This window comes from Gymnogyps californianus, chromosome 23, assembly GCF_018139145.2.
Source record: "Gymnogyps californianus isolate 813 chromosome 23, ASM1813914v2, whole genome shotgun sequence".
In the NCBI taxonomy this organism is placed as follows: Eukaryota; Metazoa; Chordata; class Aves; order Accipitriformes; family Cathartidae; genus Gymnogyps; species Gymnogyps californianus.
Window position 1 is genome coordinate 5,838,497 of NC_059493.1, and position 16,360 is coordinate 5,854,856.

The window sequence follows — 16,360 nt, forward strand, 5'->3', positions numbered from 1 at the left end:
GGCCGGGCGGGCCATGAGGGCGGGCGGCGGAGCGCTGCCAGCCGCGCCGCTGGTGTAGTGGTATCATGCAAGATTCCCATTCTTGCGACCCGGGTTCGATTCCCGGGCGGCGCACGCCTTTTTTTTTTTTTTTCCTTTTTAAACCCCGGTTTTAATTCCCCGATTTTTATTTTCCCGCCCCGCGGGGGTGAGGAAGCGCCAAGCCCGTACCCCGGTGCCACCGGGGGAAGCGTTACCGGTTACCGGGGGGGTGGCAGTGTCAGTGGCGGGGCGCATGCGCGGGAGCGCCGGCGGGCGGGAAGCCGCATCCGGAGGCGGCTCGTCGTGTCGTGTCCCCCTCCCCGCCCCGGCGGCGCATGCGCGTTACCGCCCCCTCTCGGCCGGCCGGGCCCCTTCGCCCGCCACCCGCCATCTTGCGAGGACCATTGGGGTTATTGTCCGCCGCTCGGGCTCGGCGGGGGCCGGCGGCGCTCGGGCTGCCCAGGCGCTGACGGGGCCGCGGGGGCCGGCTCGGCGTGAAGAGCCGGGGCGGGCGGGGGCGGCGGCGGCGGCGCCATGGAGGATGAAATGCCCAAGACCCTGTGAGTGGGGAGGGGGCGAGACCGCCTATTGTTCCCGGCTCCGCGGGGAGGGGCGGCCCGGGCTCCCCTCACGCACGGTCCCTCAGGCCCGGGCGGCGCGATCGGGCCTCCGCGACGGGCAGCGGCGGCTGTCCCGGCCCTTCAGCCGCCTTCAGTGCCAAGGGGGACGGCTCCCGCCCGCCGCAGGGCTGCGGGGCACCCGGCCCCGGCTCCCCTCACGGCGGGCCGGCCCCGGCAGAGCAGGGGGGAGCCCGGCCGGGGCCGGCCCCGGCCCCTCCGCCCCTGCCCCGCTATTCCTGTCCCCCGGGTTGTTTCCCAGTGGTGTTCACCGGCATTCTGCCCCCCGCCCGGGGCTTTCTCCCGGGCCTCTGCAGCTCACATCTGGAGGGACGGGGGCTGGGGAGATGTGTGTGTGTCGTCCCCCCCCCGGCACTTGCTCCATGTAGGTTTTCGCGAGCATCTGGCTGAATTTTGCCATCTCTGGGTTGTGTGAGCACCGTCAGCTCACGGGGAGCTGGGGGGGGGCTGCCCTGGCCTAACAGCTGGAGCCCCACTGCCATGTTCAACAGCTTGATGGAAATAAACGGGGGGGGGGGTTTCCCATGACATCGGTGCTTCTCCAAGTGTTTAAAGCATGCTGCGAGCCTGTTATTTCCCGGGAAACTAATCGTAGCTGTAGGGCAGCTCCTCGCCTTCTTAAAATCATAAATGGGGTTCCTTTAATTACGAGCAACTTTCCTGGCGGTGTTCAGGCAGCTGACGCCCGCCGCTGTCAAGAGGGATTTGGACTTTGGGTCGGCTGTTGCTCCTGCAGCTGGCTGCGTTTGAAAGGCACAGGAGAGCTCCTGTGCACATCTTATTTGTGCGTTTCTCTCCTTTTCTCTGGCAGGCGTTATCTGGAGTGGTTTCCCTCTATCAGGGAAATCACAGACTCCGGTCTTTCTGTTCCACCGCTGCGTAAGCTTTGATCTCTGTTTCAGTGCAGGAGTTGAGGGGAGGGAAGACAGGAGGGAGAGGGAATCTCTCCAAGGTGAGGGGAAAGTTTTGCCCTTGGACAGTGGCTGTACCTACCCCGTGGGGTGATAAATGACTTGGTCGAGCGACTGCAGGAAAACAAGACTCTTACGTGACTTATGTCAGCTCCTCTGGTCCAGGCTTTCCGGAGTGGTGAACGCTCGGTCCGCCTCCCTGTGTATACGATCCCGTTGTCTTTCTAGTGCGTGCATTTTTGCAACTATTCTTGGCGTCTGCAAACATGGGTCGGACCTGTTGGCATATTTGCGTGTTTATTTAGAAAAATGGTTTTTTGCTCCCCCCCCCACCTGCCCCATCCCAATTAAATGGTTGTCTGGAGTCTCGTGGTCTCGGGCATACGCAGCGTACGCTCGAGGGAATGAATTATCTGACCTTGAGCACGTGCGGCTCACTGCAAAAACACGGCCGACTTTCTGAGCTGCAGGACCGAGTATTGAGCAACGTACCGAGAACGGTCTTTCTCTGAATCGCGCCAAGTGACTTTCTCAAGTCATACGGAGGATTGTCACGAGCTGAATTTCACAGATTGCATTTAGAACGAGCAGCTTGAAGGAAGAAAAAAGCAACTAAAAGTAGTCTCTTTCCCGCTCGGGTCTGAAGTGTGTGTTAAATATTTGCTTGCTCGAGGATTTCTGTAGGTGGTGCTACAGAAACCCCATCTGGACGTGGGTTACGGGGCTCCCTCCTCGGTCGCGTTGTCTTGCTGCATCGTGAGGGGCCACCAAAGTGGTCTGCAACCCGTGTGCCTTTTTCTTTAGTTCCTTTAGCACGTTTAAGTCGTTTTCCTGGAACAGATTCCAGACGTTGTTGGAAGTAACTTCTTGTTTTTGCCATTTCCACGTAACCTGTTTCTTTGAAGGGGGGTGTTAGAGCCTTGGCGTTTCAAAGTACGTTAGGAGCTGTATTACTTATGTAAATGATTTCCTGGATAGGCAGCTCATTTTCACGTGGCCAGTGACCTTCCTTGAAAGCCACTCTTCAACAGCAGAGATTATAAATTTGAAGAGCAGTTACAAGGCAGACGGTGTTTTTGAATTTACAGAGAGCGCTTGTTTGTATTTTTCATATAAGTACGTAGACGCTTGTGGAATACGTGTACTTCTAATTTACTTTGTGTGTCTAAAAAGATGCAGGAGTGCTAACACCCAGTAGGTTGGTGTTACTTTTCAAGAAGCCGTACACTGATGAATGTGCAATGAATAAATGGAGTTGTCTGCGTAGTTTTTCTTGTATAGTACAGTCCTTCATCTGCAAAGAAACATCGACCGACTCATTAATGAGAATCCAATTAGCAGGAAGGAGAGGGATGGGAAAGGTGCAGGAGACGACAGAACCGTCACGCAGGAGAGATCTCCTCCTCCCGTATTAGCTGTCCCTACCTGGCAGGGTCACCTCGGCACTCGGTTATTTCTTGTATAACTGGTCCAGGACGAGGTCCGGTTGTGCCGGACCCTGCCCGCGTGCCAGCTATACGGAAGCAGAGCTGCGGCAAAACTCCGTGGAAAGGTTCGGATGGTCCAACAGCTGGAGTGTAGCGTGGAGAGAGTACATCGGGGAAAATAACACGGGGATTGTTGCTCGGGGGGGTTACAGCTCTGTGTTTTTCCCCTCCGTCTTGGCACGGCTGATGGCGTCGCAGGACTTTGATGTAGTTTGTCAGCTAGTGGACTGGAGAAACCTCTGCAGACTTGCCGGCTGCAGAGAGCAGGCAGCAGATGTACGCAGCTACGGGTAATGAGGTTACGCTGACCAATAACACGAGAAAAATGCTGCTGAATTTGTACGATGTTAAGCTGTTTTCCTGAGTGACCGACGTGCTTTACGATTCCCCCTCCTTTTTATAGTGTTTTGCAGAACGCTCTTGTTCTGTGTGTCGTTACCGCTTGCGTGGCCGTTAAGGGATGTCTTGACCATGTCTGTGCATGAGGAGCTGAGCTTTGGGTTTACCTTTGTGCGGAAGCAAGTAGGTCAGCATCTAGTATGCAATTACACGTACTCTCTCTCTCTCTCTCTGTGTATGTACACATACATGTTGCTGCAATTGATCCTTTGAGGATGCGTTTTGAAAGGTCTGGCCAGGCAGAGATTCGTGGGGCTGTCGGAGATCGCTTACCTAAATCCTGCTTTTTCCAGCTAAATCCAGTGTGAAGGTAGGGAATGCTTCAGGAGATGCCTGTCTGATTATCGGGGTGAAAATCCAGCGTGAGTGCGAAGGTCAGGGTGTAGACACCCTGTCTAGGAAACTTTCAGTCACAAATAAACTGTTAATAAACTTAGACCTAGAAGGTCACACGAGAGTCTCATCGCTTTCGTGCCTCGGCTTATTCATTATCCAAATGGCGATAATATTTAAAAAAAAGAGAGAGAGAAAAAAAGAAGTCTCGCTAGTTATGACTCTCGGTCGAGCTTGCTGCGGGGTAGAACGTCCTGGTGTTACCGAGCACAAAGTTCATTGCCTTAATGAAGTGCACTAAACCCTCCTCTGTTTAAGGAAACCTCGTCAGAAGTGCAGGAATTGCTCGCTTTGTGGAGCGAGAGGACGCCTGTGAAGATGTGATTCTGGTGAAGCAGGTGTTAATTTTAAAAAGGAGTACGATTCTGACTCCTGCCTAAAATAGTTGTTCAAATTATTAATACGTAGCTTGCCGGGTCCTTTCTGACAGAAAAACAGAGGCTGCGTGTCTCGTTCCCCCATTCTCTCCTCTGCTAAACCAAATATTGGAGTGCATCCATCTCTTCAGGAAGGCTGCTCGCAGCCTTGTGTCAACAGAATGAGCGCGAGAAGTCCCTGTTTTTGCTGCCTTGTTGTTTTCTTACAACATCTTTGCAACTCTTGCACGGAGACGGGGAGGATTGCTGATTTATTGACGTGGGCTCGGCAGCGCGATTTGGCTGGGGTTCTGGTCGCGGAGGCCGCGGTTTGCCACATAACGTTCCTTTGCGGAAAGGTGCTGCCACACCTTTGGAGCTGAGGTTTCTCTGTGTGCTTTTTTTAAAAATCCCGTGACTTGGGCTTAACAACAACAACAACAACAAAACCCCCCACCCTGTGGGTCAAGGATGATCTTTGGCGCTGAGAATGCCAAAATCCCACATCGGAGCAGGGGTTCGGGTTCCGTTTGCGCTTGAGGAGGCCGATCCTTTCGAATGGAGGAGGACGGGGGAATGCCCACACTTGAGCCCTTGGTTGTTTGGGGCAGATCTGATGCTTTCAGACGATGAGTCCTTTTTTAAAAGGAACTGACTAAATATTGTGTAATGTGCTTGCTAAACACCAGACTGAGCTACTCGGGCAGCTCGGGAAATGGTGCTTGGTGAACGATGACTGCGTATGGTTATCGGAACTGCCGTTTCTGTACGTGGAAATCCATTTGATAGGTCGAGTTGTCCCTATCTGGCGTTTCCGTTCAACTTTGAAGCGGGGTGCGATTTTAGAAACGCAGACCTCGGGTGGGACTGAGGACAGGCGCTGTTACTGCCCGCTGCCACCGGCAGCCGATTTCTGCCCCGTTGCTCCACGAGTCAGGTTATAATCCTGCCGCACGCTTCATTTCGACGTCCTGACCTGGCGCTTGGGTGTTGGGGGAACAGCTTTGGGCCCCGTTTGCTCCGTTACCGATGAGCAGACTGGAGCACGAGGATGGCTTCTAACTCTGTATTTGATCCTATAGATACGTGGGGAACCTGTCAAGAGACGTGACCGAAGCTCTGATCCTCCAGCTGTTCAGCCAGATAGGACCATGCAAAAACTGCAAAATGATAATGGATGTAAGAGCCTTCACCCTAATGATTTTCATGTTTCTCGTAGCTCGTGGCTTTGGGCCGTACTCGCGTGTTTCAGAATTCCGTGTTTCAGAATTCCCTTTAACGCATGACCGCCTTAAAGGGGTGTAGCGAGGCTGGAGATCACGGTCATGTACTTTTGGCATCATTTCTGCCTCGTATCTGATGTTAAATTTAAGGATGGGTGGATATTGCGAGAGGGAGTGAACAGGTTAATGTATGTGGGTGTTGTAGATGAGATTTGAAAAGTTCTTTGCCATACTTTTGCCTTTCTAAAGCGGAACTGAAACCTCCTGGAGCACTGTTAGTGCATTGACTGTGGTCTCCATGTAGAGTAAAAAAGCCTACCGTTTAGAGACTTTGAGATGTCATGAATCAGGAGCTGAGCAGAGTAGTGAGAGTACAGTTTGAAGAGGTTTGTGTCAGCAATCCTTTGTTTGTTTCTTTTACCAGACAGCTGGAAATGATCCGTACTGTTTTGTGGAGTTCTATGAGCACCGGCATGCGGCTGCAGCACTGGCTGCTATGAATGGCCGGAAGATAATGGGTAAGGTAAGCTGTCGTGTCTACAGGGTGAGTTGGAGTTGAAAAACAGGCTATCTCAGGTGGTGCGGGTGAAATATCCGCGGGTGAAATATCGCTTGAGACGAAGCGGATACGCTGCAAGCGTGAGACGCTTCGTTTGGACGGAGGTCTTAACGTGACACGACTAAGAAGAAAAGCTGTTCAGACTGTTGTAGGGAGAATGCAGGGGGAGGCGGGGATGTAGAACCGGGAGGGCTCAGAGACGGCGGGCCTAATCAGTATTTTAACTCTGCCGACCTTATCAGGATGACGTCCCTCTCTCCCGCCCCTGCAAAAAAGCCCGCCCAAGCAAACCGAATCCCCAGACCGGGTCTGTTTCCCGTCTTTGCTCTTAACCAGTGAAACACGGCTTGGAAGAACGAACCCTCTCCCGAGACACGTTTCTTAAACTCGAGCTTTCGCCCCAGACTTGCACGTCTGGTGCCCCTGTAGCGTCAGAACGAAGCGGTGGAGGTATCTGAGCTTAGTTGGGTTCTGCTTGATCTAACGTGAGCGACTAACGTTTGCAGGAGGTCAAAGTGAACTGGGCGACGACCCCCAGCAGCCAGAAGAAAGATACCAGCAGTAAGTGTCGCTTACGCTTTGAGTACCTGTTTGATTTGTACAAGTAGTTTTTAAACGTAAACAGTAAGCATCGTACAATTATATGCACTAATGTTTTGATCGTAATCCTAAGATATTATTTAATGTGTTTGTGTTAATAAACTTAAGAACAAATCTAATCTTTGTCATCAGGTAGTACCGTTGTCAACACACAGCGTTCACAAGGTAATTGTATCTTCTTAAACATAAAATGAAATCTCTCAAGGGTGTTCACTAACCACCTGGAGCTATGTACGGGGTTTTTGTTTGTTATGAATTTTTTTTTTTATGGAAAGACTTCCCTTTCATTTCCCTGTAGCATCAGAAAGTGACCTAGCGTCCGCTGTTTAGTTCTGGTGCTAATCTCCGGCTGTTTGTTACGAGTGCAATTTAAAAAAAAAGCCCCGACCCCCCCTGTCCCCTGCTATCGAGGCAGAGTAGTTGGCTCCCTGTGAGGCTGCAGTATGCGCTCCTGCGGACAGGCTCCTTGGGAGCGTCTGGGCTTTTTCCAAAATTGGGCTCCGTCGCCCCCCGCTCACGGCGAGCTTGCGGAGCGCCGCTTTTCTCGGCAAGCTTTGAATTGCTGCAGGCCAGTGGGGCTAGACTAGATCGGCGTCCGAGCGGACTCGAGAGTTTCGTACCTGCTGTGGTACAAATCAGTCTGTATCTTGCTCGGATGGTATGTGACACGTTGTTTGATTGGAGCGGAAAACTCCTTAGATACAGGACTTTCGTTTCTCTTTGGGGCGCGTTTTTTATGGCTCTGATATAAACCGAAGGGATTGCTCTTTCCATTCTGTTGCCTTCAGTCTTAGTTCACTTGCACAGGGCTTCACGTACATTGAATTCACAGGGATTCACACGGTGTATTGGCTGGGCCACCAAAACTGTTGGCTTTTGAGAGCTCAAACGCTTGAACAGCAAACTGTTGCAATGCAAGGGGGTTTTTTTTGATTTGTTCTTCACGACCGATGGTGTTAACCCGGACGTTGTGGCTAGGTTCAAAATACGGCCTGCTCTAGAACGAGCGTTGCCCTGCGTTTCTTGAAACTGCTAGGCGTTTCAGCTGATCCGATTTGGAATAGCTAGCGATCTCCTGCCGTGTCGAAGCTGAACACGAGCCTACGGAGAGAAAGGTTTTCGTGTGGTCTTGGCACATTAAGTAAATAGTTTAGGACGGTGTACGGTAAATGCTGACTGGTCTTAAAAGCGGTTTGTAAAATGCAAAACGTAAATGCCGTGTGTCGCTGTAGTATCCTTAAAACCACTGACGTCGTAGCGCTGCCAAGCGAAGGATCTGTTAGGAACAGCAGTAAATTCTGTTTCGTAGTAAACTCTAGTCTTCATGTAGTTTTTAATAACAGCTGGAAAGCCGTGCTCGATGAGATTGCTATCCTCTGTGTGCGTGTGCGCGCGCGTGTTCGGGGGTCGTCTTCAAACGTTAAAATCCTTTTCTCTCTTTTTCCCAAAAAGACCATTTCCATGTCTTTGTCGGAGACCTCAGTCCAGAAATTACAACTGAAGACATAAAAGCAGCTTTTGCGCCGTTTGGAAGAATATCGTAAGTAATTTCTTAGGGCGAATAAACTAAAAGTTATCTCTCCTAAATGGAGGCAGCCTTTTGTTTCAGTAAGTAAAAACTGAGAGTTGTCGCAGTGCAGGAATATACATTCATCTGTTCATACAGCGACTTGAGTCTGAACGGTCGGGCGTTAAGCAGGGATGTGGAACCCGATTCCTTTACAGTAGTTTGTTCTGCTGTCCAAGAAAAGTTGCATCCAACTTGCTTTGGTTTTATACTCCTTGCCTCGTTTGGCAAAGCAACGCTGGAAAAAATTGACTCCTAAAACCTGGGGTTTGCATTTCACTGGCCCTCTCGGCCATCAGATCAACGTCACGCTGTACCGTTTGTGACCGAGTCCGTCGGCACGTTCGCGTCTTGAGAGGCTTTGGGTTTTTTGTTAGCCGCGGTGTGCCGGCCACCGGTAGCCGGTGGTTTTTTGCACTTAAATTCTCATTTCCCACAAAATGAACCTTTTTTTTCGCGCAAGGCTCGTTGGGGCACCCGGAGGCTGCAGCTAGAGCGGCCTCGAAGCGTTTGGCGCTGGGTCAGCGTAAGCCCTTGACCCGAAGGGCTCGGCCCGAACCGCGGGGCATCTGGGGTCAAGGAGTTGCGCTCATCCCAGCGGTGCAGAGCGATGGTGTAACAAGCGAACGTGTTACAAACGGGCAGCGCTGCTCGCGGGTCTCCGCCTGCCAGTTTGCTGTATTCAGGGTGTAGCAGAGTAAGGAGCGGTTCGTTCATTCCATCCTCCGAATGTAAACCATTAATTTTCCTTGTAGTGTTGTCTGTACTGGACATTGAAGTTTCTTGATGGTGATGTAAGAGAACATAGAGGGCTTTGGAGTGTTGTGTAGTGAAGCATTTAATTGAAGTAAGTTTGTTTTTTGTTTTTTTTTTTTCCCCCTCAGAGTCCAGTGTATTCCTCTTGTAATGCCAGCTTGATTTCCTCTTATGATAAGGTTTAAAAAAAAATATGTGATCTGAATGTGACTTGCTTCAGACAACTATAATGCTTGACTGCATCTTTTGTACAATTGTCATCCAGGAAATGCAGAGGGTCGGACTCCTAAGGAGAGTCGAGTTATCCTCTGGCCAAAAGTGGTCTGGATGGAAGGGACGAGGGGCTCTAAAGTAGAGCTGAACTGCTGGAATGAGCGCGGAAGGGAGGCAGTAATAGACGGCCGCGTTGGTGGGACTGCGGTGGAGCTGTGACAGAGAGTTTCCCCGAACTGAGTCAGCGCTGGGTTTCTGAGGTGACGGTTCGATGGACGGTCGCCTTTAACAAGCCACCCCCCAAAAAACCCACAAAACCCCTCCTGAGCCCGGAGCAAAAAGTAACGCCTGAATGTCAGCCGGGGGAGTATAAAATCACAGTGAACATCGGCCCACGGTCCCTATTTCCGGGGCCGTGCCCCTTGTCCCATCTTTTCTAGAAGAGCTTTTTGGACGCAGAGCCGTTGCTGCGTTGCTGGTGGTGACGGGGAAGGGGGAGCGATGCTCTTGCTTTTGGGGTACTCGGCGCACAGCTGTAGAGCTAACACGTGGAAAACTCGCGGTTTGCCCTGGCTCAAACTGACTGCCCAAAACGAAACGCAGTTCGTGTCCTCCCACGAAAGCAGTAGATTAAGAAATTGTCCCCGTAACGACTCTTTTGAACTCTTGTTCCAAAACCGAGGGGTTAAATAAAGCCGAAGGGACCTCGATTTTCTGCTTGCTTAAATTTAACCTGAAAAAATACTGCTACTGTCTCTTAAGCGGTCAAATGAAGTTACTTAGTTTACCTGTTCTTCATCAGTGACTAGTTTCTGGAAATGTGGTGCTAATGGAATATTTCCTGATTTTTTTTTTTTTTGAATTTTTTTTTTTAACGTTGTCTTTGTTGGTGCTAAACTGAGCTTTTTTTTTTTTTTTTTATGACACCGAGGTTGAACTACTGCATGATTAGCGCATAAGAAATTTTGGTAATTCTTTGCATCTGGATCTTTTAATCACTGTAAAAGCACACTTTTATTGTGGTTTCCTTTTATGCTTGCTGTACGCATGTTTTCACTTGTTCTCAAGTCTTTATTTTCAAAGTTTTCGGTTGAGGGTAAGTAGAGATGAGTTTTTCCCCCCCTCCCTCTATAGGCTCTTCAGAGCAAACCCATCTACGCTTACCAAAGTGGCTCTTCTCAGGCAATTTGTAACATGGGACCCAAATTCTGACCTAACCCAGGAAGGGGGAAAGCAAAAAGGGGGACGGGGGGGACGGGGGGGGTGGGGGTCTCGCAAAGAGGAAAGAAATAACATTGCTGCTGCAGCTTTGGGAGAGGTATTTTCCTCGGGCTTTCGGCGGCGGTGTCAGCGCTATGGGCTAACGTATGCCAGAATTAGGCTTACGATGCAGCATTTGCGGTTACCGTAAGGCTTAAAAAACCCGAGTGTAACGAACCTTCTCTTCACTGTGACTTTTCTCGCCAGTCTTGGAATGCTAAATGTTGTGCACATGTTAACGCTAGTTTCTCTGAACCCTGTTATTTTATACAGCCGTAAGTTACGTTGCATGACTTTCTGACTGGTTTTCTGTTGTTGTTTCTGTTCTTTTAATGCCTGTATGTGTGGGGCAAAGGAGGGGAGGAGAGGGTGGCCTGTACGCGAGAGCATCTCGCCCCTCGGCTAACTTGTACGCGAATTGCCTGAGAAACACCGTAGAGTGGCGTTCCACGAGTGGGGTTTAGCTCTTGTAGCTGGGTTCTCTTTTTAACTCAATCTCAAATAATAGGGCTCTGGTTATTTTGCAGAGTGTCTCTGAAGAATGGACAGAATTGCCATGGCTAACTACAAGCTACAGTTCACAGTGGACAAACGTTGTAGTTTTCTTATTTACTTTTATAAATTTATTTTTTTTCTTTTTTTGCTTTTTTATATCTCGTAGTTTCCAATCAGTCCTGTATGATTGCTGTTGTACAAATGCAGTTTAAATGATGTGTAATATGTAGTTTAAGACGTGAATGTTTCGGTGTTTTATTTTCTTCAATAATTTCTGAAAATGTCAATCTCTCAAAATTTACAGCTGCCCACAGTCCAAAAAGGGGGTAACGAATTGACCCGAGAAAATTAAAGAATTCAGTTAACAGGCGACGTATGCCTTTTAATTCCTATCTTTTTTCATTTTTTCTATTTAATATTTTGAATGAGTAGGTAGAATGTGTTGGCAAATAGCGAGTTTAAAAATTGCATGGTTAAAGAGAGCCGTTCAGCTAACGTTAGTCAGCTACGTGCCTTAAGTCATTCTTTTGAATAGCTGCTTTGACCATGCTTTGTGTCTTAACAGTCTGTAAAAGCATTTTGAAGCGGGAGCCAACTGTCGTAAAGTACATAACGTTTGTTAGAGAAGCTATTGATTTGCATGTTTACACATTTAAGTTTAATTTTGCTACTACCTGGCAAAGCATTAGTAAAGTTCTGTTTAGAAAAGAAGCCTTTTGCTTTGACTGTGTTGCTGGTGCAATAAACAGTTGACGTTAGTAAAGGTGAAACGTGAAATAAAGCTGTACGCGTGACTCAAGTTGTCGTTGTGATAAGGTCGTCTCTCGAAGGCGCTGAACTGGCTCTCGTTTCTGCTTTTTAGAGACGCGCGTGTGGTTAAGGACATGGCGACGGGAAAATCTAAAGGATATGGCTTCGTTTCCTTCTTCAATAAATGGGTAAGCTGCGGCACGGCCTCGAGCGCCCCCGAAAAGCGGACGACGATTTTCAGCGGCCGCTACGGGGAAGGGGTGTTGTCGGTCCCCATCTCTGCCCGGCTTCGGTTTCCCTGCCCGCCGAGGGGAAAGCTTTTCCCTCAGTGTGTTGAAACGCTTTACTGTTGCTTTAGCGTTTCTAAAGCACGGGGCAAGCGGCGTCCAAACTGAGCGACGCGCAGACGTGACGGAGCGACGGTACGTCCGGTGTATATCGAGAGGGTCTTAGGCGCGCTCGGCGAGGTCTAACGGCGTCCTTCGTCCCGCCTACGTCCGCTTCTTTTGAAGCAGGGTTTCTTTTGGCACGCTGCAGATGTCAGGCGGGGCGGGTGCGCGGCGATGTCATCCGTTTGGCTCTGTCGCAGGAGGAGGAGACGCCGACGGTGGGGTTTTCTTCTCTCCCTCTCTTGTGGACAGGATGCGGAGAACGCGATTCAGCAGATGGGCGGTCAGTGGCTCGGTGGAAGGCAAATCAGAACGAACTGGGCGACAAGAAAACCTCCGGCTCCAAAGAGTACATATGAATGTAGGTTCTCGGATTATCCGCGTTTTTGCAAACCTCCCGCCGCACCCGTAAGGAGGAAGAGAAAAGGGCGAGCCGCAAGCCTCGGAGATTGCGGGAGGGGGGGAAAGCGGCTCCTGACGGCAAAGGCGCTCCCGAAGGGTTTCAGACCTCCTGAATAAAGCAGCTTCCTTGGCTACGGCGGCTGTATTACCGCTACGGGGGGCGGGAGGGGGATTCTTTTGGCCTCTGCACGCTCGGCTTAGAAGCTTGCTTTCTCTCTAGCCAGCCGGGACGGCTCTGGCTTTTTCACTTTGCTCCCTCGCTTTTAAGGCTTTCTGTTGTGATACGAAGCGGGACCGTGTCACAGACAGCGTTTCCATTGGAGACGTTTTAAATTCGGTATATCGCGCCGACTTGATAGCTGTTTGCGGGCGGCGCGCGACGTCTCGTGTGCCGACCGGCATTAGAATTTCTACGTAAGGTGTGTCCGATCCACTGAAAAGCTCTGTAAAATCTCTTTAAGCCAACGCCAAACAACTGTCTTACGACGATGTGGTCAATCAGTCCAGCCCGAGCAACTGCACCGTGTACTGCGGAGGCGTTACTTCGGGACTGACAGGTAGCGTGCCTTCAAACTCCCGTCGCGTTGAACGTCTCTGAACAACGCTGCAGTCGCCTCATTTTGCCGCTCTTTGTTTCTTCCCGCTTCAGAGCAGCTGATGCGCCAGACCTTTTCTCCCTTCGGGCAGATCATGGAAATTCGAGTCTTCCCGGATAAAGGCTACTCCTTTGTGCGGTAGGCTGTCGTGCGGTTTGCGTGTTGATGAATTTAATAAGAATTAAGGGTTCGGATGCTTGCGGTGTCGGCGGAGCGTGGGTGGGTGTATGCGGGGCCGGAGGGTACGCTTTACAGCAGCCCTCTCTGACCGCAGCCTGATCCGAGGAGGGAGTTACGGCCTGTAGCGCTCTCGGCAGGGGGAGGAAAAACCCCTTAACCCAGTCTAAACTGGTGCGGCGCCCTTCCTCGTAAGAGATCTCTCTCTGTTCCTCCTGTGTCATTTCACAGTGGCGTTACTGAGGCAGACGGTCGAGTTTTAGAGCCTTTTCCGGAAGCGTCCTCATCTCTTTCTTGACGAGGCTCCAGATAATAAAAACTAATTGTCGATTGACCTGCTCTCCTTGCTGCTGAATTTTCCCGTTTGTTTAGGGAGGGTTACGACACCGAGACGGGAGCGGCGACGGTGGCCTAGCCGTCCCTGCCGCCCGCTGCGGGGCTGACCGGGGAAACTTTCTGCGGCCGGGCTGCTGTTCGAAGAGAGCCCAAATCCGGGCTGAGCTAGCGGCGACTCTCTGGGGATTACTTCTGGCTGTTGCTCGCCGAGGGAGTTGTTCACGTTGGCACGGTTTGTATTTCGACAGGTTTAATTCTCACGAGAGTGCCGCGCACGCCATCGTTTCCGTCAACGGAACGACTATAGAAGGACACGTCGTGAAGTGCTACTGGGGCAAGGAGACGCCAGACATGATCAGTCCGGTCCAGCAGGTCAGAACTCCTCCTCTGCTAACGGCGGTGGGCTTTGCTAATTAGTCTTCGCTAGAAACCCGTTACGTGGCTGTAGAGTCTGCGTGCGTGCCGGTTAGAGCCGCGGCGTAGCGCACGTCGCCTGCGTTACGGCTTCTTCCGTCAGAGCGTATTTCTCTGAAGCACGATCGAAGCTTTTCGCATCCCTTGGAAGGCGTGAACTCTCGTTACGTAAAAACGCGTGATGTAAAATTCTGCAGAAAGCTCGCAAAATGCAGTCCAGCCCGTGGCGCGTCTTCTCTGGGGCGAAGGTGGCCGGAGCTGCCGCTCCTGTTCCCTGGATCCCTGCGGATATTTGAGAGGACGACGGCGGCGTTGTTAATCGGGGGGGTGGGGGATGACGGGGCGCTCTGGTAATGAGACGCTCGCTGACTCAAAAAGGGGGTGCCCGACTGAACGTCTGCGTGGCCGTTGCGGCGGCGTTTTAGCGAGCGGACTCGTAAGCCCCCACCTCAAAGACGGACTCGGCGGGCGGGGCGTCTCGCGAATTGACGGAAATCGCCGCTTTTTCAGGCCCCGCTTAACGCCCGGCTGTTTGCCCTTGCAGAACCAGATCGGCTACCCGCCGGCGTACGGGCAGTGGGGCCAGTGGTACGGCAACGCCCAGATCGGCCAGTACGTGCCCAACGGCTGGCAGGTCCCCGCCTACGGGATGTACGGGCAAGCGTGGAATCAGCAGGGCTTTAAGTGAGTATTTGAGCTTTTTGCGGCCGGTTTTCCCCCCGGGGGGAGGTGACGATCGGCGTCGGTAGCGGCGTGAAAGCTGCCGAGACGTTCCGCTCCTTCGTTCCTTGGAAACTTGGGGTGGGGAACGCGCGTACGGATCCGGGGACGGCCCCGCGCCGAGAGCGACCCGCTCGGGCACCCCCGTCCTGCGTTAAGTTCTCCCTCGTTACCGACGCGTTTGCCTAACGAACTGGTTTATGGTTTTTTTTTTTCCCCTCTTCTCCTCTCCGCCGACAGTCAGACGCAGTCTTCGGCGGCGTGGATGGGCGCCAACTACGGCGTGCAGCCGCCGCAGGGCCAGAACGGGAGCGTGATAACCAACCAAACGGGATACCGCGTGGCGGGCTTCGAAACGCCGTGAGGAGGAGGAGGAGAGGACTCCGGAACCGGCGGGCTGGAGCCGCTGTCGACCGCCAAGATTTATCAGATCAAGCGTCAGATACGATGTATTTATTTAAGAGAGAGAAAGAAACAAAACAAAACAGAAAAGCATTTTTAATCATGAAATTGTCATCCGCATTGTTTAAAAAAAAAAACAAAAAAAAAAAAAGGAAAAAACAAAACAGAAATCACACAAAACGAGATGCTGGATGTCTGCCGACTTTTGCCTTCTTTTTCCTCCTTTATGTGTTTCTTAAGATCCACGTTTTTGAAACACAGAGCAAATGCAGGGACTACTGCCGCTGAAAATCGGGGCAGCAAATTGCACAATTGTCAACCTTTTGGGTTTTCTTTTCTTTCCTCGGAAGTAGCGTGCCGTTCTGGTTTGCGTTCCGAACGATCGAAAAAATGTATTATAAACCATTGTACACGCAAAAAAAAAAACAAAAAACAAAAAAAAAACCAGAAAAAAAACCCACAAAAAATGAGAAGCCAAAAGCGCGTGAATCCTGAAGCCGCCGCGTCTTCAGCCTTTGCGCCGCCTGTTTTAAAAAGAGCCTCTTGTAACGAAGCCTCCGTCTCTCCGCTTTTGTTACGCCGGGTTTCGTCGACGAGAAATTATGAGTTTACATCGGTTTTGTATCTCAGCGTTTTATTTTTCAGGGTCGTCTTCGCCTTACGATGGGGAAAGGGGGACGCCCGGCGGGACGGCGCCCGGCCCCCGCTCGTGAGCGAGGATTTCCACCCTGGGACGGCGAAAATCCTGTTACTAAAATGTGACAAAATTCCTACGAACCAGCCGGGGGGTTGTTTTGGGGTGGGGTGGGGGGTTTTTTTGTTTGTTTGTTTTGTTTTTTTGGTTGGTTTGTTGTTGCTTTTTTTTTTTTTACCGATTTCTACATTTACATGTACTGATTATGTAAAATATTTTAGCAAATTAATATTTTGCACAACCGTTCGCCGCCTTTGTACGTTTCCTTATTTCAAGGGAGGACGCCCGGTCCTTCGACGGGAGTTATGCCTCAGATCTTCATCTTTTTTTTTTTACTTTTTTTTTTTTTTTTTCCTTTCTTTTTTTTTTTTTCTTTTTTTTTGGCATGTGGATCTCAAATACACACTCTGCTATTCTTGGAATACAAAGTTCATCCTTTCTTGGTTTTAAATAATTGTATAAAACCTTTCCCCCCTCCACATCCCGATATCCGGGGTCGTACCTTCCCGGCTAACGGAAGGCGACCGCAGCTTTCCCAACCTGATCTTTTGTAATGTTCGCAGGTCAAAAAAGACCTTTTTCTCTCCTACCTCCTGACCAGC

The 16,360-nt window shown here is 50.8% G+C and overlaps 1 protein-coding gene and 1 non-coding gene across 10 annotated transcripts; both read left to right on the top strand.

Annotated features, from left to right (window-relative positions):
- The first annotated feature begins 43 nt into the window (after positions 1-43).
- TRNAG-CCC (transfer RNA glycine (anticodon CCC)) lies at positions 44-114 on the top strand. The gene has a single exon. It is a non-coding gene; the product is annotated as a tRNA-Gly (tRNA).
- A 427-nt stretch (positions 115-541) lies between these two features.
- Positions 542-15,847, top strand: TIA1 (TIA1 cytotoxic granule associated RNA binding protein). Of its 9 annotated transcripts, none has more exons than XM_050910188.1 (13): positions 542-581; positions 5,288-5,384; positions 5,853-5,951; positions 6,494-6,548; positions 6,720-6,752; positions 8,040-8,127; positions 11,741-11,816; positions 12,270-12,378; positions 12,881-12,976; positions 13,069-13,153; positions 13,777-13,927; positions 14,487-14,626; positions 14,903-15,847. In XM_050910188.1, exons 1-13 carry the CDS (start codon positions 556-558, stop codon positions 15,024-15,026), a joined length of 1,179 nt encoding a protein of 392 aa, XP_050766145.1. In that variant the 5' UTR covers positions 542-555; the 3' UTR covers positions 15,027-15,847. The 9 variants fall into 9 exon arrangements, with proteins under 9 accessions (XP_050766145.1, XP_050766146.1, XP_050766148.1 ...); XM_050910189.1 differs by having other exon boundaries at positions 13,777-13,900; XM_050910191.1 differs by lacking the exon at positions 6,720-6,752 and having other exon boundaries at positions 5,288-5,390; positions 13,777-13,900.
- The last annotated feature ends 513 nt before the right edge of the window (positions 15,848-16,360 follow it).